Raw genomic sequence first — 21,255 nt, forward strand, 5'->3', positions numbered from 1 at the left:
GTAAAGTAAATGAGATGCATTGTATGAATGTACTATATTGATTCTGAGTGAGATCACATTTAAAGCAATGATTAATGTTAAACAAGTCAGGAGTTACACACATTTTGGTAAAGTTTGAATCCAGCCTAAAATCAGTGTTGAACACAGAGTAAAACATTATAGCCATTTTATTATGAAAATCTAGCCTGGTTTTAATGTAAGAGGGGATTGTATTTATATACTGTAACTTGATATGTAACTGTATCAAATAACAAGAATTGTGTTGTATTGAATGTATAACTTGTGTGTGAACCATCTCCATAATACACTAATTAAGGAGTGTGTCAGGAGTGTGCTTGTAATTAAAATGACCATAAACGTAGTTTCAAGTATTAATACTATAAACTCATTCACACATAAAAATACTGTTTATAACATAGATACTGTCAAACTTTTTATATTCAATTCTGTATTTTCTGCAGCTTGTTTTCTATAAAACATAAAAATGACAAATTCTTTTATAAGTGTTTTTGTGATTTTCTATTTCAGGGCGAAGGGCAACTCAATATAAAAAGCTGTCAACTGAGACTGCGATACTCATTTCGTAATTAGCTCTATACAGTAAATGAGGGCTCTGTTCAACTTCTGGGAAGTCGAACAGCCGTTTGTATTTAACGGGACTTAAGGCATCTGTCGGGTTATAAAGTACGCCTATCTGACAGCGGGTCGAACCGTAGTTCCTTACATGCTCTCGTCATAACCACGCAATTTTGGACCGTTAGCCTATAGTAAGTGAAGTCTTATCGATAGATCTTTGCAAAGTGCGTTCTTATTAAATGCAATCGGCATTCTATAAAAGGGGCGTTCTACCCACTGGATCTCTACTTTCGTCTGTCAAGCGCTGGAGAGGTGCGATGTCTGTGACTTTCAGAGTTCAGTTGTATTTCTTCTTGCTGAGCCTATCAGCTCTCAAGGGACAGAGTCGGTACCTGGAGGTAAGATTCCCTGGGCTGTCTGATTTCGCATGACCGTTTTCAAAGTTAGCCTACCGCGTTTTTTTTTTAATCATGGAGCCTAAATGTAATATCTTTGTTAGGCAAAGGCGAATGTTTAATACTAGTTTATCTGGAATCAACCCTGCTTGCTAATTCTGTGATTTTAAGGTTACTTCGTGGAGACCTCCATGGTTATTTGTGTAGCCTAAATTCTTGAAGGTATTCCCTCATAACAATGGACTAGCTACGCGTAGACGTCGGTTTACACAAGCTTTGCATTGTAAGAACACCAAAACGATTTAATTACTTTTTTGTCACTGACGATTTTCATGTCTCGCCTCACTTTAATTAAAATATTTGTACTTTCAGGAAAATGAAATTACTCCAGAGGGATTATTCTCACTTTTGAATTCCGAACTCAAAAGAGATTTGCCAGATGATTTGATTTACCGTCGACCTCTACGTAAGTTAATATATAAATATCTCATGTGTTGTGCAAAGTGTTTCAGCTATAGGGGTGAGCATTCACAGTGCATGCATAGGGACGTTGTTGCTCGATCTTAGCATCATCATATAACATTACAGTTCTGCATGTAATTGTAGCTCTGCAGTTCCGCACGATTGATAGGTATTTTCGGGAGTGCGCATCTACAAGTCGTATTGTGTCCAGCAGCGGATATCACGTTGTGGTTCAAATGCCTAATAACAGAAGTGACATTAAGGGTTCAGACAAGCGTGCGCCGAGCCTGATCCCTATAAGCCTGTGTTTACTGGTTTTCGTTCCAACTGGCCTTCCAGCCAGTAACGTTAGATCGAGCCGATAACTGAATGGGCTGTGTGGATTTAACATAATTTGACAGTTGCCTGTTAGTTTCACGACGTATGCCATTTGTTAAAATGTGCTGTTGTAAGTGTGCGTGTACGAATAAAAATAGAACAAAACATTGTTTAAAAAATGAAATTATTATTTATACTATATCGTTAATGTGCCCACTGCAGTTGAAATTAACACTTGAATATTAACTGAGTCCCAGAGACCAGGGTTGAGGCATGGTTACTTAGACAAAAACAGGACCTGTGAATAGAGTACTTCTTGTACACATAAATTAAAAATGTCATTAATTTCTATTAAAGGATTTTCTTTAATTTTCCATTTTTATGTCATATAGTCAGTATATTAAACAATACGTTGTGAAAGGAAGCCAAAGTTTTGCATGTAATATAATGCACATACTCACTGTGTCAGAGTAATATTGACTAATTGGATCATCATGTGTAACACTTTTTTATACAGTAACTGCTATTGCATTTGGTTAATATAATTAAAGCTGATTTTTTAAAATTATTTTTTAAATCGTGAACATACTGATAAACTCATGCACAATGCGTTAAATACAGCTGGATTCTTTGCTGTGATAAGTCTGTTAGAAAGTATGTGCCATTCCGTTATCAGACCAAATGACTGTGTTTATGAAGCGGTGAACTGTAATGCCTTACATACTGGAAGCAGAGAAGGGGAATGAGACCTATGAGCGTGTGTGTGTGACTTGTGTGATGAGTATAGGCTTTGAGAGTTGTTGCCATCCTGTTTCAGGATGCCTGGACATGCTGGCCACGGAAGGCCAGTTCACCTTCACCGCCGACCGCCCGCACCTCAACTGCGCAGCGTTCTTCATCGGAGAGCCCAACGAGATCATCAGCATAGAGTACAGCAGCGTGAACATCGACTGCGGCGGCGGGGATTTCATCAAGGTAATCCGCCCCCGCCGAGCGCTCGGACACCCGCGCATGCCGTGACCCGCCTGTCCCCCCTGTGACCCACCCGCAGAAAGGATCAGCTGAGCGTCGGTGTAATCCTTCACTGTACCACCCAGTGTACCCAACAGAGACACGAGTCTGTTTTGCCTTCTGATTGTGGATGAAATCCTTACTTTTCTAATTTGCGATCTAAATGTCCTGGCCAGCTACGAAGTGCTTATTATCATGGTGTTTTTGTATAGAGTGCCTTGTTCCACAGGAATTTAAACGCTGTGGAAATTGTTTATTCTGAGAGTGGCTTTGTAAGTTCACTTGTGAACATGTCTTCCCAACAGGTGTTTGATGGCTGGGTCATGAAAGGGGAGAAGTTCCCCAGCAGCCAGGACCACCCTCTACCCCTGTACGAGCGATACGTGGACTACTGCGAGACTGGCTCGGTCCGGCAGGTGGTCCGCTCCTCGCAGAACGTGGCCATGATCTTCTTCCGCATACATAATGCGGGGAGTGGATTCAGCATCACAGTGAAGAAACTCATCAACCCCTTCCGTGAGTACGGCCTGAAAAAGCCATGCGGCCTTTCTCCTGGTGGAGTGGCATTTTGAGCTAAATGAACAACCAAATGAGTGCTGCAGCCTAATTTGACTTATATGAGGGGAGAGAAAAACAATGCTTCTACTGTTATTTGTATAGTATTGGTTTGATGTCTAATAACTCTTCTCTACAGTGTGGGATCATTTGTGCCAAAGGGTCTATAAACTTTTAAACCCTCCCTCTCTTCAATGACATCATCCTTCATGTAGAAGGATTAAAATGAGAGATGACATATAGGGTGACAAGGGACCACATGTCATGGCTTAAAATGTTCCTCAATAGCAATAATGTGCCTCCAAGTGGCATTAATTGATATCTGTTAGGCAGCAAAACAAAAGTTCGGATAGAGTCTCGTTTAAAAAAAGTGAAAGATGTAGAGTTGCTGTTCATCTCATTCTCGGGAGCTGATCAGCCAGCGCGCAAACACTCACATATGACCTGCTGCAGCAGAGCGAACACAAAGCTGTCCTTTGAATCGGGTCCAAATGGTAAAAGCTCACCCCAAAAAATACAAATAAAACTGTCTCATAGTAGAAATATGTCTTGCATCATTATACACGAGTTCGTGCTTGAATAGGCATGGTTGCCTGCTCGGATTTTGGCTCGATTGGTGAAGCACATCCCATAATGTCATAAATTCATGGGTGAGTTCTGAGCTCAATCAGATATGCCTGGCCTGTGGACAACTCACGGTGCTTTACTCTTTCTAAAGCAAACAAAGGGGCTTTTGTGTGGTGTGTGTGTGTGTGTGTGCATGTCCATGTGTGTGCCTGTGTATGTCAGCTCCTCTCACAGGTAGTTGTTGAGTGAGGGGAGAAGGGGGGAAGTGTGTGTGTGTGAGGTGGTATTTGTGAATGTTGTTGAGTAGCGGGGTAGGGGTTTGTGTGCATGCTTTAAAAACACTGGAGGACAAGTAGCCTATTTGTCAAAGTAACTAAGAGCTTTAGATATGCATACGCAATGCAGTGTACATACATTCAAACCATTTACATTATACATATTTGCAATGAGAAGTTAGTAGTCTGACATGCAGCTATGTCAGCCTGATAATTAACTTCAGCAATTTTGTTTTTTTTGAATAGACAGCTACAGTACTTCGTATCATAGTCCATTCTGTAGTCCACAAGCATTGTGGAATTACTGCTGTCTGCGTGCTGGCCAATTCTGTATGTGAGGCATGCTCGATAGGGCAACTTGCCACTACAGAATTTGAAACAGAGTTTGTAGCAAGGAGGTCTATAAACCTCTCTTGTGTCAGGCATATCATCCTCTTCTGTGGCAGCTACATGACAAAAAGAGATTTTATGCCAGGGGCACCATGCTGGAAACATGGAAAAAGAAGTGGCTTGTGTATGCACACCATATTCTCATAATTCACGCATACATTAACAGTTGGACAGCATGTTAAAAACTGCATGTGCAAGTATCCTTTCATAGTATAGCTTTTTTCACTTAGACTAGCTTCGTAGAAGAGGTTTTCAAAGTAGGTTTGCACTTAGAAAGTATAACATGAAAGAAAAATGTACATTTTCCTGGAATTGCTTTGCATTCTTAAAAAATCAAATTATTCTAATAGTGATTAAAATCCATATGGTTATTTTATAGTTATGCTTGTTTTATGGTCATGGTACATGACATAAAATTCATTTTAATGACTTAAAACATGTTGCTCATTTTTACTGTCTTATTTAATGAACTGGCTGCAGTGTGACATTTCTAAGCCAGCAGGGGTCTGTGCTACAGAACCATGACATCAGCCCACCCACATAATATGTGTAGCAGTCAACTCTCTTGACTCTTACTGGCTATGACCCACCACTTTAAGCCTCTGAGCCACTCAGAGTGAAAGCTTTTGAAAAAATAAGGCAGTCTTGGATTTTTTGCCGTCAATTTTTGCTCTGTGTGTGTGTGTGTGTGTGTGTGTGTTTGTGTGTGTGCGTACACGCATGTGTGTGCCTTATGGATAATAAACTCAAGTTAACCACACCTTAAATGCACCATTAGTCTTAACGTAATCCATAATTTTATTGAACTAAATAGCGAATAACCTTATTCCCACCAGCCTGCAACATAATCTCTCAGACCCCAGAGGGCAGCTTCACTATGATAATCCCTCAGCAGCACAAGAACTGCAGCTTCTCCATCATATATCCTGTGGAGATCCAGATCGCCGAGCTCAGCCTGGGGCACTTCAATGACTTCCCTGTGAAGGTGAGGGTCAGCCGTGTCTTCTTCCCACTGACACAGAGTCTATTTATTCCCTGGACAGGGAGTAGCATAACGTATTGCCTTGTTTGTCCTTTAACGTAAGTATAGAGCAAAATAACCAAACAAGTCATTAGTCATTAATCATAATATGCTCAGTGTATTTGAAAAGTGTACCCCATCAGTTATCTTATAGATGCACTTTGTAAGTGTTTGGTATTAGTGATATTTTCCCACCCTGTGTAAAAGCCTTGTGTATATGTGGCTCACTTTTCTATAACACAAAATGTCTCTCTTATAATTATCTTCACAGCAATAAGATGCTGAATTTAGAAAAAAAAGACATTGTGTCACATAAACTAGGAAACGTAGCAAGGCAGTGCATCGTCTTCTATGAATATAGCAAGAATTAAGTGAGGGAAAAACATATTTTAAGCACACAGATGAAATGTCAGAATAGATATATTAACAATTCTTAAAACATTTTAGGCATTGATGACAATGAGATAACTGTGAGAGAATTTTGTGTTTTCCTTTTTGCCTGGGGGTAATAACTGTTCTCCTCTCTCTCAGAGGGCTGTTCCAGGGTGTGCTGGAGCAGGAGACTTTGTGGAGCTCCTTGGGGGCAATGGTGTGGACACCTCCAAGATGTACCCTGTGGCCGACCTTTGCTATTCCTTCAGTGGCCCCGGTGAGTGCTTCTCTCTCCCTGAGCTGAGCTGTAGTTTTACTGCAGAATGTTCATAAAACATGTTGATTCACCTCTTAACAACTGTTGCCATTAGTGAAATTACTGTACAGACCCCATTAAAGAGGAAAAGTAGGATGTGTATGCAATGTTGCTGAGGTGCAGACTAGTCAATTAATGCCTGACACTAATGAAAAATGACAGTCTCACACTGTGCCCTGACTACTTGCGCGACTGTGATGGTTGTCATCATCCTTAATGGAGGTGAATTTGAGGGTAAGAGAGTGCCATGCACTATGTGTTTGTTCGCCTCCATGGTTGTCCTTGACAGTCTTTGTAGGCACTTTATCCTATGGGATTAGGAAGGCTTTTCCTTAAGAACATTTTAAATGTGTACTATGTGATCATATGTGATCAGATTGGTTGTTTTCCTGTTTTGGCACTATTTCCTCTTTCTTTATTTAATGCTTTATCACTGATGCGTTACTTGCTATGCTATCATACCCTTGTTCTGTAGCAATATGCACTATACATATTTATTATCAAGCTGGTCTCATTCTCTTTGTTCCAGTGTATGAGACTAGTTAACTGTTATATTTTTATTCCTATTATGTATATACTTTCAAAAAACAAACAATGGTTTGCATAAGGGAAAAACCTGTGAAGCCTTTCAATCTGCCAAGCCTTTCAAGCCTTTCAAGCCTTTCACGCACACAGAGGGCCACTACACATACACTTGCGTTTTTTATAGATTATCTGCTGAAACCGAAGGTGAACAGACCCCAGCTTTTGAGTTGTTTTTATTAGTTATGACCATTACAACTAACCTGGTACCATAGCCTAAACATCAACGTTTGACGTTTTTGCAGACTGAGTCACATGTTAATGTGCTATGTCTCTGGCTGTATCGTGTCCATAATAGACGCTATCAAAAAAATCAAGATTTTAACATTGCTGAGGAGCTTTGATGCCACAACGCAATTTAAGACACCACCTTGTTTGAACATCTAATATTTACTTGACATGACCTCAAGCATCAGATATTGGCATTCCTCTCAAACCTGGAAAAACATCTGATGTTTTCATCTGGGCTACAGTGGGGGATATATTGCGACCTAAGAGTATGTCTGTGCTCACTTTCAGCTCAAATGAAGATTGGATGCGATAACACTGTAGTGAGAATGGTGTCTAGCGGCAAATTCATAAACCGAGTGACTTTTCAGTATCGGCTACTGGACCGCAACGAGCTCCAGAAAATCAAAGGAAACAACGTGGAGGACTTCTGCTTCATAGAATGAGTTCTGCTCTCCTGCCTCATCAAGGGGGAATGACTGAAAGCCAAATAACTATGTGACTGATGTGGGAATAGCAGCTGGCATCACCAAATCATGTACATTTTCTTTTGGAAGTTTTATTTATTCATTACCTCAGATTTTGTTTTCTCGTCATGTAAATTGAATCCCTGACTGATATAGGCTCAATAAAACTGTATTTTGTGTTTGTGTGCACTGCTACTACATTATTTGGTACTCTCTTTCTACAGTATATCAAATGCAGAGTCATTTCAGTTTCAGTGACCATATGAACAGTCACCCTGAAAGACACATGTTATCCCTTGACAGTACATCTTATTTATAATTTATTTTGTGAAATCTTGCACATCTTGTTTGAGAAGTTCAAGAAATGGATATGTTCTCAATAAGGTCCCACAAAGCAAGCATCTAATGCAGTATGTAAAAATCATGTTAATTGTTTACTAAGATATTTATTTGTATCAAAACTTGTTTTTAATAAAACTGAACTGCATGATAAAGCAAACTCTGAATCTGACAATTACTGTCAATTATTGCTAGCATAAAAGTGTTAGTATAGCACAGTGATATATTTTGTGAGATTTAAATTCAGCCTTGGTCTTTAACCTGCTATATTTTATCTGCTGTAATAAAAATTGTGCAACTACAGACCATTTCCATCAAATATCTGGTATTAATACATGGCAATGTAAATGTAAATGTAAATGCAATGATTTCCTTAACCTAATTGCAAATATCATATTCTCTTTTCTTATGAATCACATTTTAAAGCCACAAAAACATGTACCTGAATTCCACAGCATTCATTTGCATGGTCTGAATTATATACCACATACATTAGAAGTTCCTGATCTCTTTCCGCAAAATCATGTTTCCCCTACTCCCATAACAAGACTGACACCTATTGGCTGAGTTGCATTACTGCCACTGTTCCACTTGCAAAGAATTATGGGGGCAGCCATTGACCCTAGTCTCAGCCCAAAGCATGCTGCGATATTGACAGCCCCGTTTCAGCTGATGGTTGCCAGAATAGACACTCTCATTCTCTGTAAGGTAACTGAGAGTTTAAATGACAGTGGTGGACCAAGGACCGAGGTAATAAAAATGTAAACGCTGTCCTTTCTTAACAGTTGGTGTATTATAATTTTTTGATAAATCCAATAGGTCAAATGTGCCATAACCAATTTATGATACTGGAGCTGCCTTTTGGGATGGCAAGAAGAAGAAGAAAAAAGAAGAAGAAGAAGAAGAAGGAGAAGAAGAAGAAGGAGAAGGAGAAGAAGAAGAAGAAGAGGAAGAAGAAGAAGGAGAAGGAGAAGAAGAGGAAGTTTCCACCATTGAAAGGATAGTGTCAGACTTTTGTTTAAAAAGGAAATTGCCGTGTTATTTAATTCCAAGCTACTATATTGATCTGTCAAAGTGCACATGTTACACATCTGCATGGTCTGAATTATAGCATTTTAATTTAGAAAGGCATAGATTAATTATTCATTCTTTTAAAACATTCTTTCACTGAATGATAGGAAGTGCACATCTGAAAGCACACAGATATCAGGTAATGTTTGCTTTGCTCCCTTAGATAAATTCTTTTTATTTAATCATAGATTGCATGGCGTGGTAGAAGGAATATGGTGAAAGGTTATCAAAATATAGCAGGAATTCAAAGGTTAAATCATTTCCACAGACAGGGTTTGTAAAATGTAATGGCGGCATTGTGCTCTGTCTTCTGCGGAAAAGGAGATGAATAAGGCTAAAAAGTCACCTTATAAAGATTCAGAGGTGACTAATGTAGATGACAAAAAAACTGCAGTAGTTTAGCTGCAGAATGTTGCATCATTTTCAAAAGAATGTTTTCTTTACTCCTACAAAAGTGGTGTTCTCAGTGAAGTATAAGCTGAATATGTCTTGTTTGGAAACAAATTATTATGAAGTCTGTTTTGTGAAAGCGGGCAGTGTTTTTTACAGAGCTGTTAAGGCATTGAGTGGTGAAAATAGACGACAACAGACAGACTGCATACACCATGGGACAATTCATGCTCTTCAATATCCCGACCCGCGATACTATGTCTGCAGCGAAAGATGTGATCACTGAGCAGAGATAGCCTAAAATTATGAGAGTTCTTTATTTTACTTCACCTTTCACCTTCACAATTGCTCAACGTTCAAGGTATATACATTTTAAGCATAAGACAACTTTCTTTTTCCATATACATTCTATTGCTGTACTTTGACAACTGCACCATTGCAAATGATTTGTAAATTGAAGCTTAAATTAAGTCTGTTGAAAAAAAAAAACAACAAAAACACAACTACAAAGCCATATTCTTCACAGGGCCAAAAATAAACTTGGTGTCTCAGTCTGCCCTTGATTAAAGCCTGCAGACATATTATCACAGCAAGAATCAGGCGTCCTAGAGAGAGTGACTCTGAGTAATAATTGATGAGACCTAAAATTCTCACCAGGTATCACTGATGGCTCTAAAGAAGCTGTGTGTATTCTTGCTGCTCGGTTCAAGGTGTCTATCATCTGCAGTCAGAAATTGCTCTCACGCTGAGCCACACCATCCTATTACGGGGTACAATCTTGGACCACCTGAGCCGAAGTAACCGTATAGTAAATGCTCATCGCTAATTGATCAGTTTCACAGGCGCAATAATTATTTTTTTCCCCGATATACAGGGATAACCATAGAAGTGAAATTAAACTGTCACTCAGGTGGGCTTGGCCCACCGCACAGGCTTATTTGTGCAGCAGATAAGGAGAACAGAGATGAGGGAAGGAAAGAGAAAACACCGTTGTAGGAAAAAAGGCTGAACAGCATGTGAAATGTTGGAAATCAAAAACAGGAACAAGCCCCAGTTGCAGGATCTCATCTCAGAGATGCTGATTGTCTTATTCATGTAATACCCACGAGCTTTACAATCTTCCATGTGGGAGGTGGTGGAACCATTTTCAACATTTGTTTCTTGAAACGTGACAGACGCAGCTAATAGAAATCAAATGCCATCTCAGTCCATTGCTTTTTATTTGGTATAGCAGTCTTTACTGTGGAATTTTCTCATCGTTACCAGCCTTAATTTGATTGGTTGCTCTGTTCTTGCTTCCTGTTGCTTTATGCACCATTTGAGGCTCTACGCAGTGTGAGCGTGCTGCAGTCTTGCCTGCTGAAAGCAAAGACAGAGTCAGCTTTCCTGGAATCCCTCTTTTCGTGCTTGTCCCTCATTCCCTTTGAACACAAACCTCGTCAAGCCCCAGAAACATCATTTTGTCAAGCAGAAAAATGATTCTCACTATGAAAAATGAATAGCTCAATAATGGGATTTTATTTCACAGCCCCTGGTACTTTCATGGGTATTTGCAGTGACATCTCAGTAAGTTTTGCTCCCTTTTCGTCTTGCCCTTAAATTAAATCAACGTCCAAACCAATGCAATTACATTTATACAATTAAACAGAAGTCCCCCCCCCCCAGATATGTTGTGACTTTTATTCTTTACTAGTATACCATAACTTACTTTTGATTTTTCCATTAATCTTCACCAGCCTCAGTTGTTCCTGCTGCTGGACATATTACAGTAATATCTGTACAATAAGTGATTTTATTTTATGATCTTTTTTTTTTTACATCAAAAGACGTGTTGCATTTCCTTGGCAGAATATTCATAAAGCAGTACTGGCCAAAGCAGTAATTTTGTCTGAAATTTAGTCTGAAAAGCACTCATGCTCATAAATCATGTTTTGCACTTGTAAATCAAATTAGTACTTACAAACCATAAACACACACATTTCTGTGATATACCCATGCCTGTTTGCCTTCAAAAATGATTACCAGTTACAGTTACAGTTACAAACACACACAAGGGAATTCCAGGTGATCTCCCATGCTGCTAATGTCTTTTTTGAGAAATCAGACAGGAGAAAACACCCCTACAGAGTGAATTTTGACAGAAAAGTATAGATTTGGGAAAGTTTTAAAGATAGGAAATTGTATTTCCTAGGTAGTACTATGCAGCTGTGATAATCTCTTTTAAGGGTAATTACTATTACAAGTGCAAATTTTAGAAAACAAAGAATGTGAATTTTAGTGTGAGTTAAGTGTGAAATATGAGAACATACATAAACACCTCTGAGACTATACTGACTTCAAAAGGAAGAATTCCACTTGACAATGGCTGACTGACAGGCCTCTTACCAGACTAGATCCTAATCAGGATAACCCAATACCTCCTAAAAGAACAAATATTATCCAAGGAGATCTCAGTCTGAGCCTAGCTGATTTCCTTAGCTGTTGCCCAATTAAAGACTGACCATGATTCACAGCAAAGTGCTTGGATCAATTGATCTCTCATTTTCATGGCAAGTAAATGATCAAAGATTACATGCCATTTGTTACCCCTTCCGAGCACAGTGGCGTGACGTCATTTTTCCAGCCCTTCTCCCATACACTTTTCAGTCAAGTAGCCCGGACTCTCAGTCCACTCAACAGTCACTATTGGGAAATGTTCCAAATTTTCCACCCAGCAGGCCAGATGCTGTGGAGAACCTTGATGAAACAACATCTATTGGTTTATCCAATCCAGGGAAAACCTTGAGACTGTCCGTGTCAGTTTCAGAAAGCATTTTTTTTCAAAAGGATAGTATTCCTATTTCACTCAAGATTTATGCAAAAACAAAAAAGAATAAATAAAACACTTGTGGCGATACTCCCCAGCTGAGTACACACATGTTGCTGAGTTTGATTAGAATTTTTTTTATTAGAATTTGATATTTCTGCATCCAAAAAAAAAACAGAACACTGAGCACACATGTCAATGAAGAATGCATGTGAAGAACAAGCTGTCCCCTTTACAGAAAGGAATTGAACTATAACTGTAATTGACTAATATATTTAAAGTGTATGATTAATTTTGTTCTCAATGTCTGCATGATGACAAAAGTAGCAACAGACATAAAAATACACAAAATTCACAATTCTGAAAAGGAGAAAATAACCACTATTACAGTTCAAGTTCAGCGCTGATGAGTTGTGCATTCTGGTGGAAAATGCTCAGCATAATTGCTATTGGAAAGCTCCCCCTCACTGTTCAGTGTTAGGGAATCTCTGGATGAGCATTGCAAGGTAAATGCAAGTCATCAGCATCGCCTTAACATGTTTCCCTCACCGTTTTCTCTATTTCCAAGCCATGTCTTGTTCACTTCACGTGAAGAATGGGGAACATTGAAACACACATTTCACTGTCAACAGTGTCTGAGGTATTTGCAGTAGGTGCCAACCCCAATGATCTTAAACACAGCGTGTGTAAAAGGAACCTGGAGGGAGAATGCAGCAAATAGATAGGAAATTAGAGTCACCCCTCAGGTTAGGTCAATTATCCTCATCCTGTTTACCAGAGAAATAATGACACCGCTAATGCAACAGCTGGCAAATCCACAACATCCTAATTTAATGACAAAATAAGCATCAAGGTGTAAGTGCTGTTGTGAAAAGTTTCATTACGAAGTGAATACTTACATCTAATGGACGCCGCCATCTCACCGTAAAGGCATTAATATCATTTATGGGCAAACATCCCCATTTGCATCATAATTGGAAAATGAGTGTGGCTCCGCTCTAATGGATGTTTTGTGCTTTTGGTATCGCTGATGTCCATTACAGCAGACATTCTCAGAATTTCCCCCCTGTGAAGTCAAGCGATCACTCCTGCAAACTTGCAGACAGAGCTAATTCCCTTATTTCCTAGATATATTTAAAAATTGTAAGTACTTATATACTATATAGCCCTTATCACTCACCACAAAATGTAGAAAGCAGAAAGCTGGGTACATTTTATCCACCAGCCAATAATTCCATCTCTACAGACTTGGCTGTTGCACATTGATTTGGAGAACCCTCACCACAGACAGATTTGTATTACAGAGCAAATCCCATTTCCTTTTCATTAGAGAGGCTTACGATACCCTGTGTACAGTGAAAGGAAAAAACAAAAGCTATTCGCAACCAATTAGCTGAACACATCTATTTTTCACACAGGAGTGGTAAACTGATATGGTCTTTTTTAATGTGAGGATACAGCATTTCTGGCGTTGCCTCCTCTTCAGCCCCGTTCCTGTTAGTTTCTGCTCCTTGCCTCCTGGATTTCCAGCTATCAGTCAGCAGCCGCTGCTCCTCGAGGTTGCGCACACCCCGGATCCATTTTTATCCCCATTTGCACTTGTTATCTCCTTTCTCTGACGAGGAGCCTGTGAACAAGCTGGGAACGCAGAGTGGTGCTGGCCTCAGGATCTTATCACCGGCGAGCACGGCCCACATCTGCCTGGATCTGCTTTCAGAGGCAGAGTGGCGTGAAATAAACACTCTAAATTGCACACTTGATCACTGTCACAAACAAGAGCTGAACACTGTCTGAGAAATTAGAAGGCGTTGTGGAGTCCAAGTGCATCCATCTATGTATACACACACATACGGGACTGTGAGAAAGTATTTGCCACCTTTTAGATTTTCTCTATTTTATATGTATCTATTTTATATCACTTATTTTTGATACTGAAAGTCATCAGATCTTCAACCAAAATGTGATATTAGATGAAGGGAATCTAAATGAACAGATAACACAAAAATCTGTCACTTCATTCATAACAAAGTTATGCAACACTCTGTGCCACTGTGTGAAAGACTAATTGTCCCCCTTCACTCAATAACTGATTGACTGCAACCAAATGCTTCCTGTAGCTTCCTGTTGATCAGTCTCTCACAATGCCCTGCAGGTATTCTGGTCCACTTCTCAATGCAGACCTACTTTAACTCAGTGACATTCAAAGCTTTTCAGGTCTTGCTGCAACATTTCAGTTGGTTTTAAGTCTCGACTTTGACTAGGTCACTCCAAAACCTTAAATTTATTGCTTTTCAGGCATTCAAATGTACAGTTGCTTGTGTTTTTGATCATTGCCTTCCTTAATGACCTAAGTAGCAGCAATTATATCTACCATGCTTTTTTCATTTTTGTCTGCTTTATGTATAATTCTGTGTGTGTAAATTTAGACACATTTTATTCTAGAAAACACAAGGGTGACATTTATTTACACCTTTAAGTATTTTTTAAAGAAGTTCCTGCAAAATAAAATTATATGTAATACACATTATGTCAACTATTAAGACTTTCTTATTCATCAGTTTTTTGAAACAAGTTAGGCTTCTTCTGCTATTTACATCTGTTTCTATTTTTATTTTATTTTTTATCTTGTGATCTATGTTCATTAAATTGATTGGTGTATTTCTATCAGTGATATCCTATCAAAAAGAAAAAAAGAAAATTAGAAATGGAAGTGAAAAAATATATCATGAACATATTTCATCCTGCATTAATTGAAGTTCCAAATGAAAAATTGGGAGTAGAATTTTCAGACAATCCCTACGCAATTAACAAATCCATCCAATCTCCTTCCCCACCACCTTCCTCGAACACCATGCCAAAGATCAGTCCCCGTATAACCTTATCGACAGCAACGCTTACGTTTCTTACTGTATGAAAATCCATATTTACTGATCAACAACTAATTAATAATTGCCCTATAAAAGCCATAAACCAATCAATGTTGAGAAATGTGTGCCATTAACCTCCCAAGTAAGGATAATGTTACAGCAACAATCCTGCCTTGCATTTGCAAGTAGTTTGGGAAACAAGAGTAAATCCAGAGGCAACAGCTGGAGCTGCCAAAACAGCCTGGCATCTTCAGAATACATAGGGTCAAAAAAGCACAATTCAAAATTGCCTGCATGATTACGGCTTTCATGGCCAGGCTGCAAGGTAAAAGCCTCTTCTGAAGGCAAACCATGAAAAGAGGTGCCTTGAATTTGGTACACTACATCAGAATGATAGTTGGAGACATACCATCATCAGATGAAAAGAAAATTGTGCTTTGTGGACATGCTCATCAGGATTATGGTTGACGTAAAAACGTAAACTCTATGCTGGGGATTAAAACCCATGCTCACTCTGGGGCTGGGGGTTTCATATGTTTTAGGTTTATTTTGCATTAACGGGTGCTGGAATCCTGGCTAAGATAGAGGAAGTCATGAACGTCAGCATGTACCAGGACACCGTGGCCAAATGCCGAGTTACCTCTGCCAAGAAGCTCAAGCGTAGCTGAGAATGGACATTCCGGCATGACAGTGATCCAAAGCACTCATCCAAATCTACAAAGAAATGCTTAACTGAGCACAAAATCAATGTTTGCAACTGGCCAGCTCAATTTCCAGACATCAATCCAATCTAATATTTGAGATTCTAAGTCAAGAAAGCAGTTCACAAATGAGAAGCAAAAAAGTTGAAGAACCCAGAGTAAGTCGGCCAGGAGAAAATGAAGAAAAATCCCCCCTCAGATGTGGAACCTATGTATGTATGCATGTATGTATGTACATGTATGCATATTTATATATATATATATATATATATATATATATATATATACACACACTCTGGTAGACTCTGGTAGAGGCTAGAAAAATGGTACAGACAATGATTGAAATGCTATTACACAAGTTTTGAAACATTTGTAGTGTTATATTGGCCCATTCTTCAAGAGGGAAGGTCATTCTTTGAAAGACGGAGGAGGGTGAAATTTACACTGCACTTCCAGTTCACTGCACTTTACAAGTTCCGATAAAGGTTCACTGATGTTTAGGTCTGTTGATTTAGGGAGAGCATGGAAGGTGTTTGATATGATCCTGGTGTCTATATCCACGAAACCACCCATTTAGCAGTGTGTATGAGTGCATTATTGTCTTGGAATATGGGAACATCTTGAGGAAACAATGTTTGCAGCATAGGGTGCACCTGGTTGCTTTTGTATTCCTCAACTATAATTCTACCATTCAGAGTAACTCTAGGACTCAGAAGTCCAGGTTTTCTGTTCACTGCACTAGGCTATGCGTGATTGGGCATTAGCCTTGGTTACAAGTTGTTTCCCAATGGCAGCCCTACCATAAATACCACCTTTGTGAAGTTCACGATGCACAGTTTTTGTTGAGACTGTGAGGTGTACATTCAGTTCTGTATCAATTGTTGAGCTGTTGTTTTCTGTTTTTTGCTGCTATCCTGTTAAGTGCTGGTTTGTCTGGTGATTTTTGAATTGCAACCACTGTTTCTCTTGCCTAATGCAGTTTTCGAATTGCAACCCAAAGGTTTTACTTTAGAGTCCTATTTCATTTATATATAACAATAATATCTTCAGAAAATATTTATTAAATGAAGAGTGAAAAGATGGGGACGTTTCACACCGTGACAAAATTGTCACACCATACCTGTCAGCTTGATCTTTTTCTCTTATTTGCTTCTGTTCAACTCCACAGTTTCATTAACTCCACAACACATGATTCTTCCACAAACAAAAAAAACAAGATTTGTTCCAATATGTAAGATATGCTCACATTAATGTAAAGCAGTGGTTGTTCATCTTTTTTATTGTTGCTTGCAAATGAATTATGCAGGAAATTGCATTAAATCTACCCTGGACGTCACCAACAGCTGGGTCTCTGAATTACTAGAATTGTGAATGGAAGTGCCAGTCTGACATTGGATGCTGTTCATTCGTAATGAGCACATCTGAATCCTGGATTATGTTAATGGGGTTTCATTGTCCGGGAAGCAAGGGTGATCATCTCACAGAGCGACGCGTCGAAGGACGTCCAGACCAGCATTACAGGAAGGCATCATCCCATGGGATGGTCCATTGTGTGACTGAACCCCAAGCTGTTCTGGAAAATCAAGGGCCACGTGTTGTTTGTAAGAGGATGCTACGATTATCTCCCATCTGTCCGCCGCGCAAAACCCAGGAGGTGTGAAATTTTTGCGATCCTTGTTGTCATCGCGCTTGGCAGCGTTGCTTGTTTCCGTCGAGACGCCCATGAAAACATTTTGCTCTTCTGTACATGTTGTCTTCACAAACTCTCCGTCTCCTCGTAGAAGGTTTGTGGAAAACTTTCAAGGACAACCTTGGAGGAATATATATTTTTTTTATCAGCCATTTGCTATTTGTTTCTTGAGTCCTGTCATAGGCCTCAGTTAACTAATTTTTATCACTGTCATTTGTTGGTCTCCTGCGTCATCCCGTGCAACCTCCCCGGGTTGTAAGTCCATGGTAGAATGCAGCCTATTTAAGTGAATTCATCCAGTGCTATATTTACACATGATACAAATTTCCTATCAGCACTGGAGAGCTACTGTCCAAAGGGACAGGGCAATAAAAAAAAACAGAGACGTGAAATGGGCTGTTACTGGTTACCTGCTCAGGGAAGAGGAAAATCGCTCCACGACTTGTTTTCAAACCCAGGAATACTGTTCCGTGTTGATCACAACCAAAGCTCACAGGGGAGGTGACCAACATGAGAACAGTATTACAGCACACCAGATGTATGTCACTGGGGGTGAATTAATGTATGTAATATACTGCATATCTCCACAAAAACACATGTATGAGGCAGTTAGTCAGTGAACATCTGTGTGAGTTTTGTAAAATAGGTCTGATGTTGAAACTGTAATCAAATCATCACAATGAACAATCTGGGACACATTACCTCATACAAACTGGCTGAGCACTATTTCAAAGTCATGCTGTTAAATGTTTCCTATCTTCTTTCATGTACCTCGGGCCTGTGTTTTTTTCATCATATTATTTGAAGAGAATTTGTAAGTTTTGTAAGATTTGTAATTTGCAAGAAATTGTAAGTTTCAGATGCAAAATGAAAGAAAGTATCTGCGGAAAGTCCCTGCAGTTTGGATATGCTAGACTGTTTGGAAACATTACCCTTGAAGTTGTCATAACAACACATGCTAATTCTATGTTCTAACATGAACATAATAACTACAAATTGCATTTCAGTTAAACTCCATCCAGCCTTTCATTTCAATTTGTCATTGTTATGATTTCATCTGCGCAAACTGTGCCTTTGTTTTCAAATTAACTAAAATACATCTTTTGTGGCTCGGGCAGCTGCAAGACGCAAAAAAAAAAAAAAAAAATGTAGTCAAGCATTAAAATTCGAAGGCGCTCAGAACGTAAATAGGGATTTTTTTTTTCACATTGCGAAAATGTTCCATTCTGTTCCTTCTGAAGGTTTCTGCTGACTGCAGCTGGCAATTTAAAGACATGGGTAAACCTCTTGCCGCATCCCACGAGCACCTGCATGGCTTCAGATAAGAGAGCCGGTACAGTCTGAGGTAGTGAAATCATAACTCAGAGGTAAACGTATTACCAGTCTCTGTAGATGACTCCCTAAGATCAATGTTCCCCTTAAGACATTGCCCCCGCCTAATGAGAGGAACAAATGGGGGTGATGACGCACTGGCTGACGAAGGGAAAGAGGCGCACTGGAGATAAGGCCCGTCCTGCACATCGGAAGGAAGATTTAAAAAAGCTTCACTGTAAGATCAATGGGAGGGAATGCTTTTTTTTAAGGTACAGGAGTGAAAAAGACGCAGCCTCTTCAGCTACCTCCTCAAAACAAGAGGAAGGAATTGTGAAAAAAAAAAGAAAAGAAACAGATTTCAGGTTAGAAGGGGAAATTGATGAACCTTTTTTTTTTTCACCCCGAGACAGTTCGTTTCTACGTCCCCTTTGGTGTCTGTGTCGAGATAAGTGCAGTCAGATGACAGACTGTGGGTTTCGACAATCTCGGCGTGACCCCTGTGTTGCTCATTGTTCAGTTTTTCTCTCGTTGCAGGTTTCTCTCTGGACTGGATCTTGGTGTGCGTGCTTTTGCAATCAGTAGGGTGCCACATACACAAAACAGTCCCAGTCCCTTCTCATATCCAGGGTCTCCTTGCAATTTAATTTCACAAAGGATGCAATAATTGTAACCATTGTTAAAAGAAGATACTATCAGTTATCACACCCATCTTTCACACAGCTTTACTGAGAGCTGTGAAAAAGACAATAGCCTTTGAACTGTACGTCACTGATAAGGCCAGACAGAGTAGAGCACTTTCGCTCACATCGTAGAAATGGATGAGAAGTCGTGAATAGATGTCTCAGCGTTTGATTTTAAATGTAACTCCTAACTTTTTAAAGTAAAAAAGTTGGCAAAATTTAGACAGGGAACAGAGAATCTGCTGGCTTCTATTAGTCAGTTGTTTTCCATGCAGAATAGTAGATATAAGTCATTGAACAGGCAGCATATGATTACAGAACGAAGCATCCATGCTGTCAGTGTTGCTGAGGTTTCCTTTTGCTGACAGGAACCATTTCATACACGCACGTCTGCACACACAAATCTATGCACTCATCCACACAGACATTCATGCATGCACACACTCATAAATAAAGCCGATATGTCCAACACAAAATATGGAGTCTTACAAAAATAAGAAAAAAAAAGAAAAAAAAAAAATTAAAATGGGATATATTTCGAGTGGTAGATGAGCATAGACTTTGCTATGAAACAAGAAAACTATGACTTATTGAAAAAGGTATTTCACACAAATGAAACCAACGTAATTGTAGCTATTATAGAATGTCACAAAAATTAAACGCAATTATTCCATCACGTTCTCTGATGAGGGGCTGTTATTATTTCAGCCACTTCTAGATAATTACATTTGAATATCCTCAATCGAGTTACAAACACCTCATTATCATGACTCCAACAAAAATAGCTATCAATCTGGAATTCGGTGCAAGAGGGGTGCGTGTATCACCTTCCACTAAATCTGCTTATGAGGGGCATAATGCGATTCCAGCCACGACGGGCTGATTGACAGGGTTTGTCCAGCTGGGCTTTTCTCTGGGAATTGCATCATTCCGCATCAGCGTGTTACAGCAAACCCCCCAAGCCCAGTGCAATCTCTCCTCTTAAATTTCCACAACAGTCTTTAGTGAACGCAGAGCGACCAATGCTCCAAGCCAGATCCGCGGCACAGTATCGCAAGGCAGTGCGCATGCTTGCACGTGGTCTCAATACAAGCCCCTCGACGCAAGCTGAAATAAAAAAAAAAAAAAACACGTTTAGGCAATCAGCAGTAATATTACGTAACTTGGGGGGGGGTGGGGGGTCATTCTCAGAGCAGGCCTTTTCTTGGGGATTGACGTCCCGTAACATCCCAGTGCAGAAACATTGAGACTTTGTCACATATTTCCAAAACAGTGAAAATCAAATGATGAAGGGCAGCTGCGACAAGCTTATAGTACACTTTGCCATCTTAATCCAATTTCAAGCAAGAGCAACAACTAAAATAAAACAAAACAATCAATAATACTGAACTGTAGGCATGGGACAACAGAGATGTGTGCAGAGTCAAAAACGAATGATATCATTTTTGATGAGGTTTTCATGCCGATTGTTTTTTTGTTATATAGTCCTTAGGTTTGTTTAAAAAAAAAACAAACACATTTGCAGTTAGAAAAGTGGATGCCTGATACCTGAAACATATAAGGAGGCCAAAATACTTAAAAGATGAGGACACTGTATGGACACAGTAACAGTGATCAGATTATGCTACCAGGTCTGTAGTGATCGAATGTGGACAAACAGCACAGTATCTGGGCTGATATATAAGGTGATGTTTTTATGTCGATAATCATGCTGTTGCTTACTCTCTACTGTGAATCAATCAGATATATGCTTCTACGTGTCTATGAACAGAACATGTTTCTGCTTTTTAAAACACTGAGTTGGAAGGAAAACTACTTTTACTGCACTTTTAAAAGGAAAATAAAAAATGCAATTAACCAGG

The 21,255-nt window shown here is 39.4% G+C and overlaps 1 protein-coding gene across 1 annotated transcript; it reads left to right on the plus strand.

The window, feature by feature from the left end:
* Positions 1–880: 880 nt before the first annotated feature.
* On the plus strand, positions 881–7,922 carry LOC118777992 (corticotropin releasing hormone binding protein). The gene is made up of 7 exons (XM_036529273.1): positions 881–974; positions 1,344–1,437; positions 2,569–2,726; positions 3,068–3,278; positions 5,386–5,534; positions 6,102–6,219; positions 7,360–7,922. The coding sequence occupies exons 1-7, from the start codon at positions 894–896 to the stop codon at positions 7,512–7,514; spliced, it is 966 nt and encodes a 321-aa protein (XP_036385166.1). The 5' UTR covers positions 881–893; the 3' UTR covers positions 7,515–7,922.
* The last annotated feature ends 13,333 nt before the right edge of the window (positions 7,923–21,255 follow it).

Source organism: Megalops cyprinoides, chromosome 5 (genome assembly GCF_013368585.1).
Source record: "Megalops cyprinoides isolate fMegCyp1 chromosome 5, fMegCyp1.pri, whole genome shotgun sequence".
NCBI classification, from domain to species: Eukaryota; Metazoa; Chordata; class Actinopteri; order Elopiformes; family Megalopidae; genus Megalops; species Megalops cyprinoides.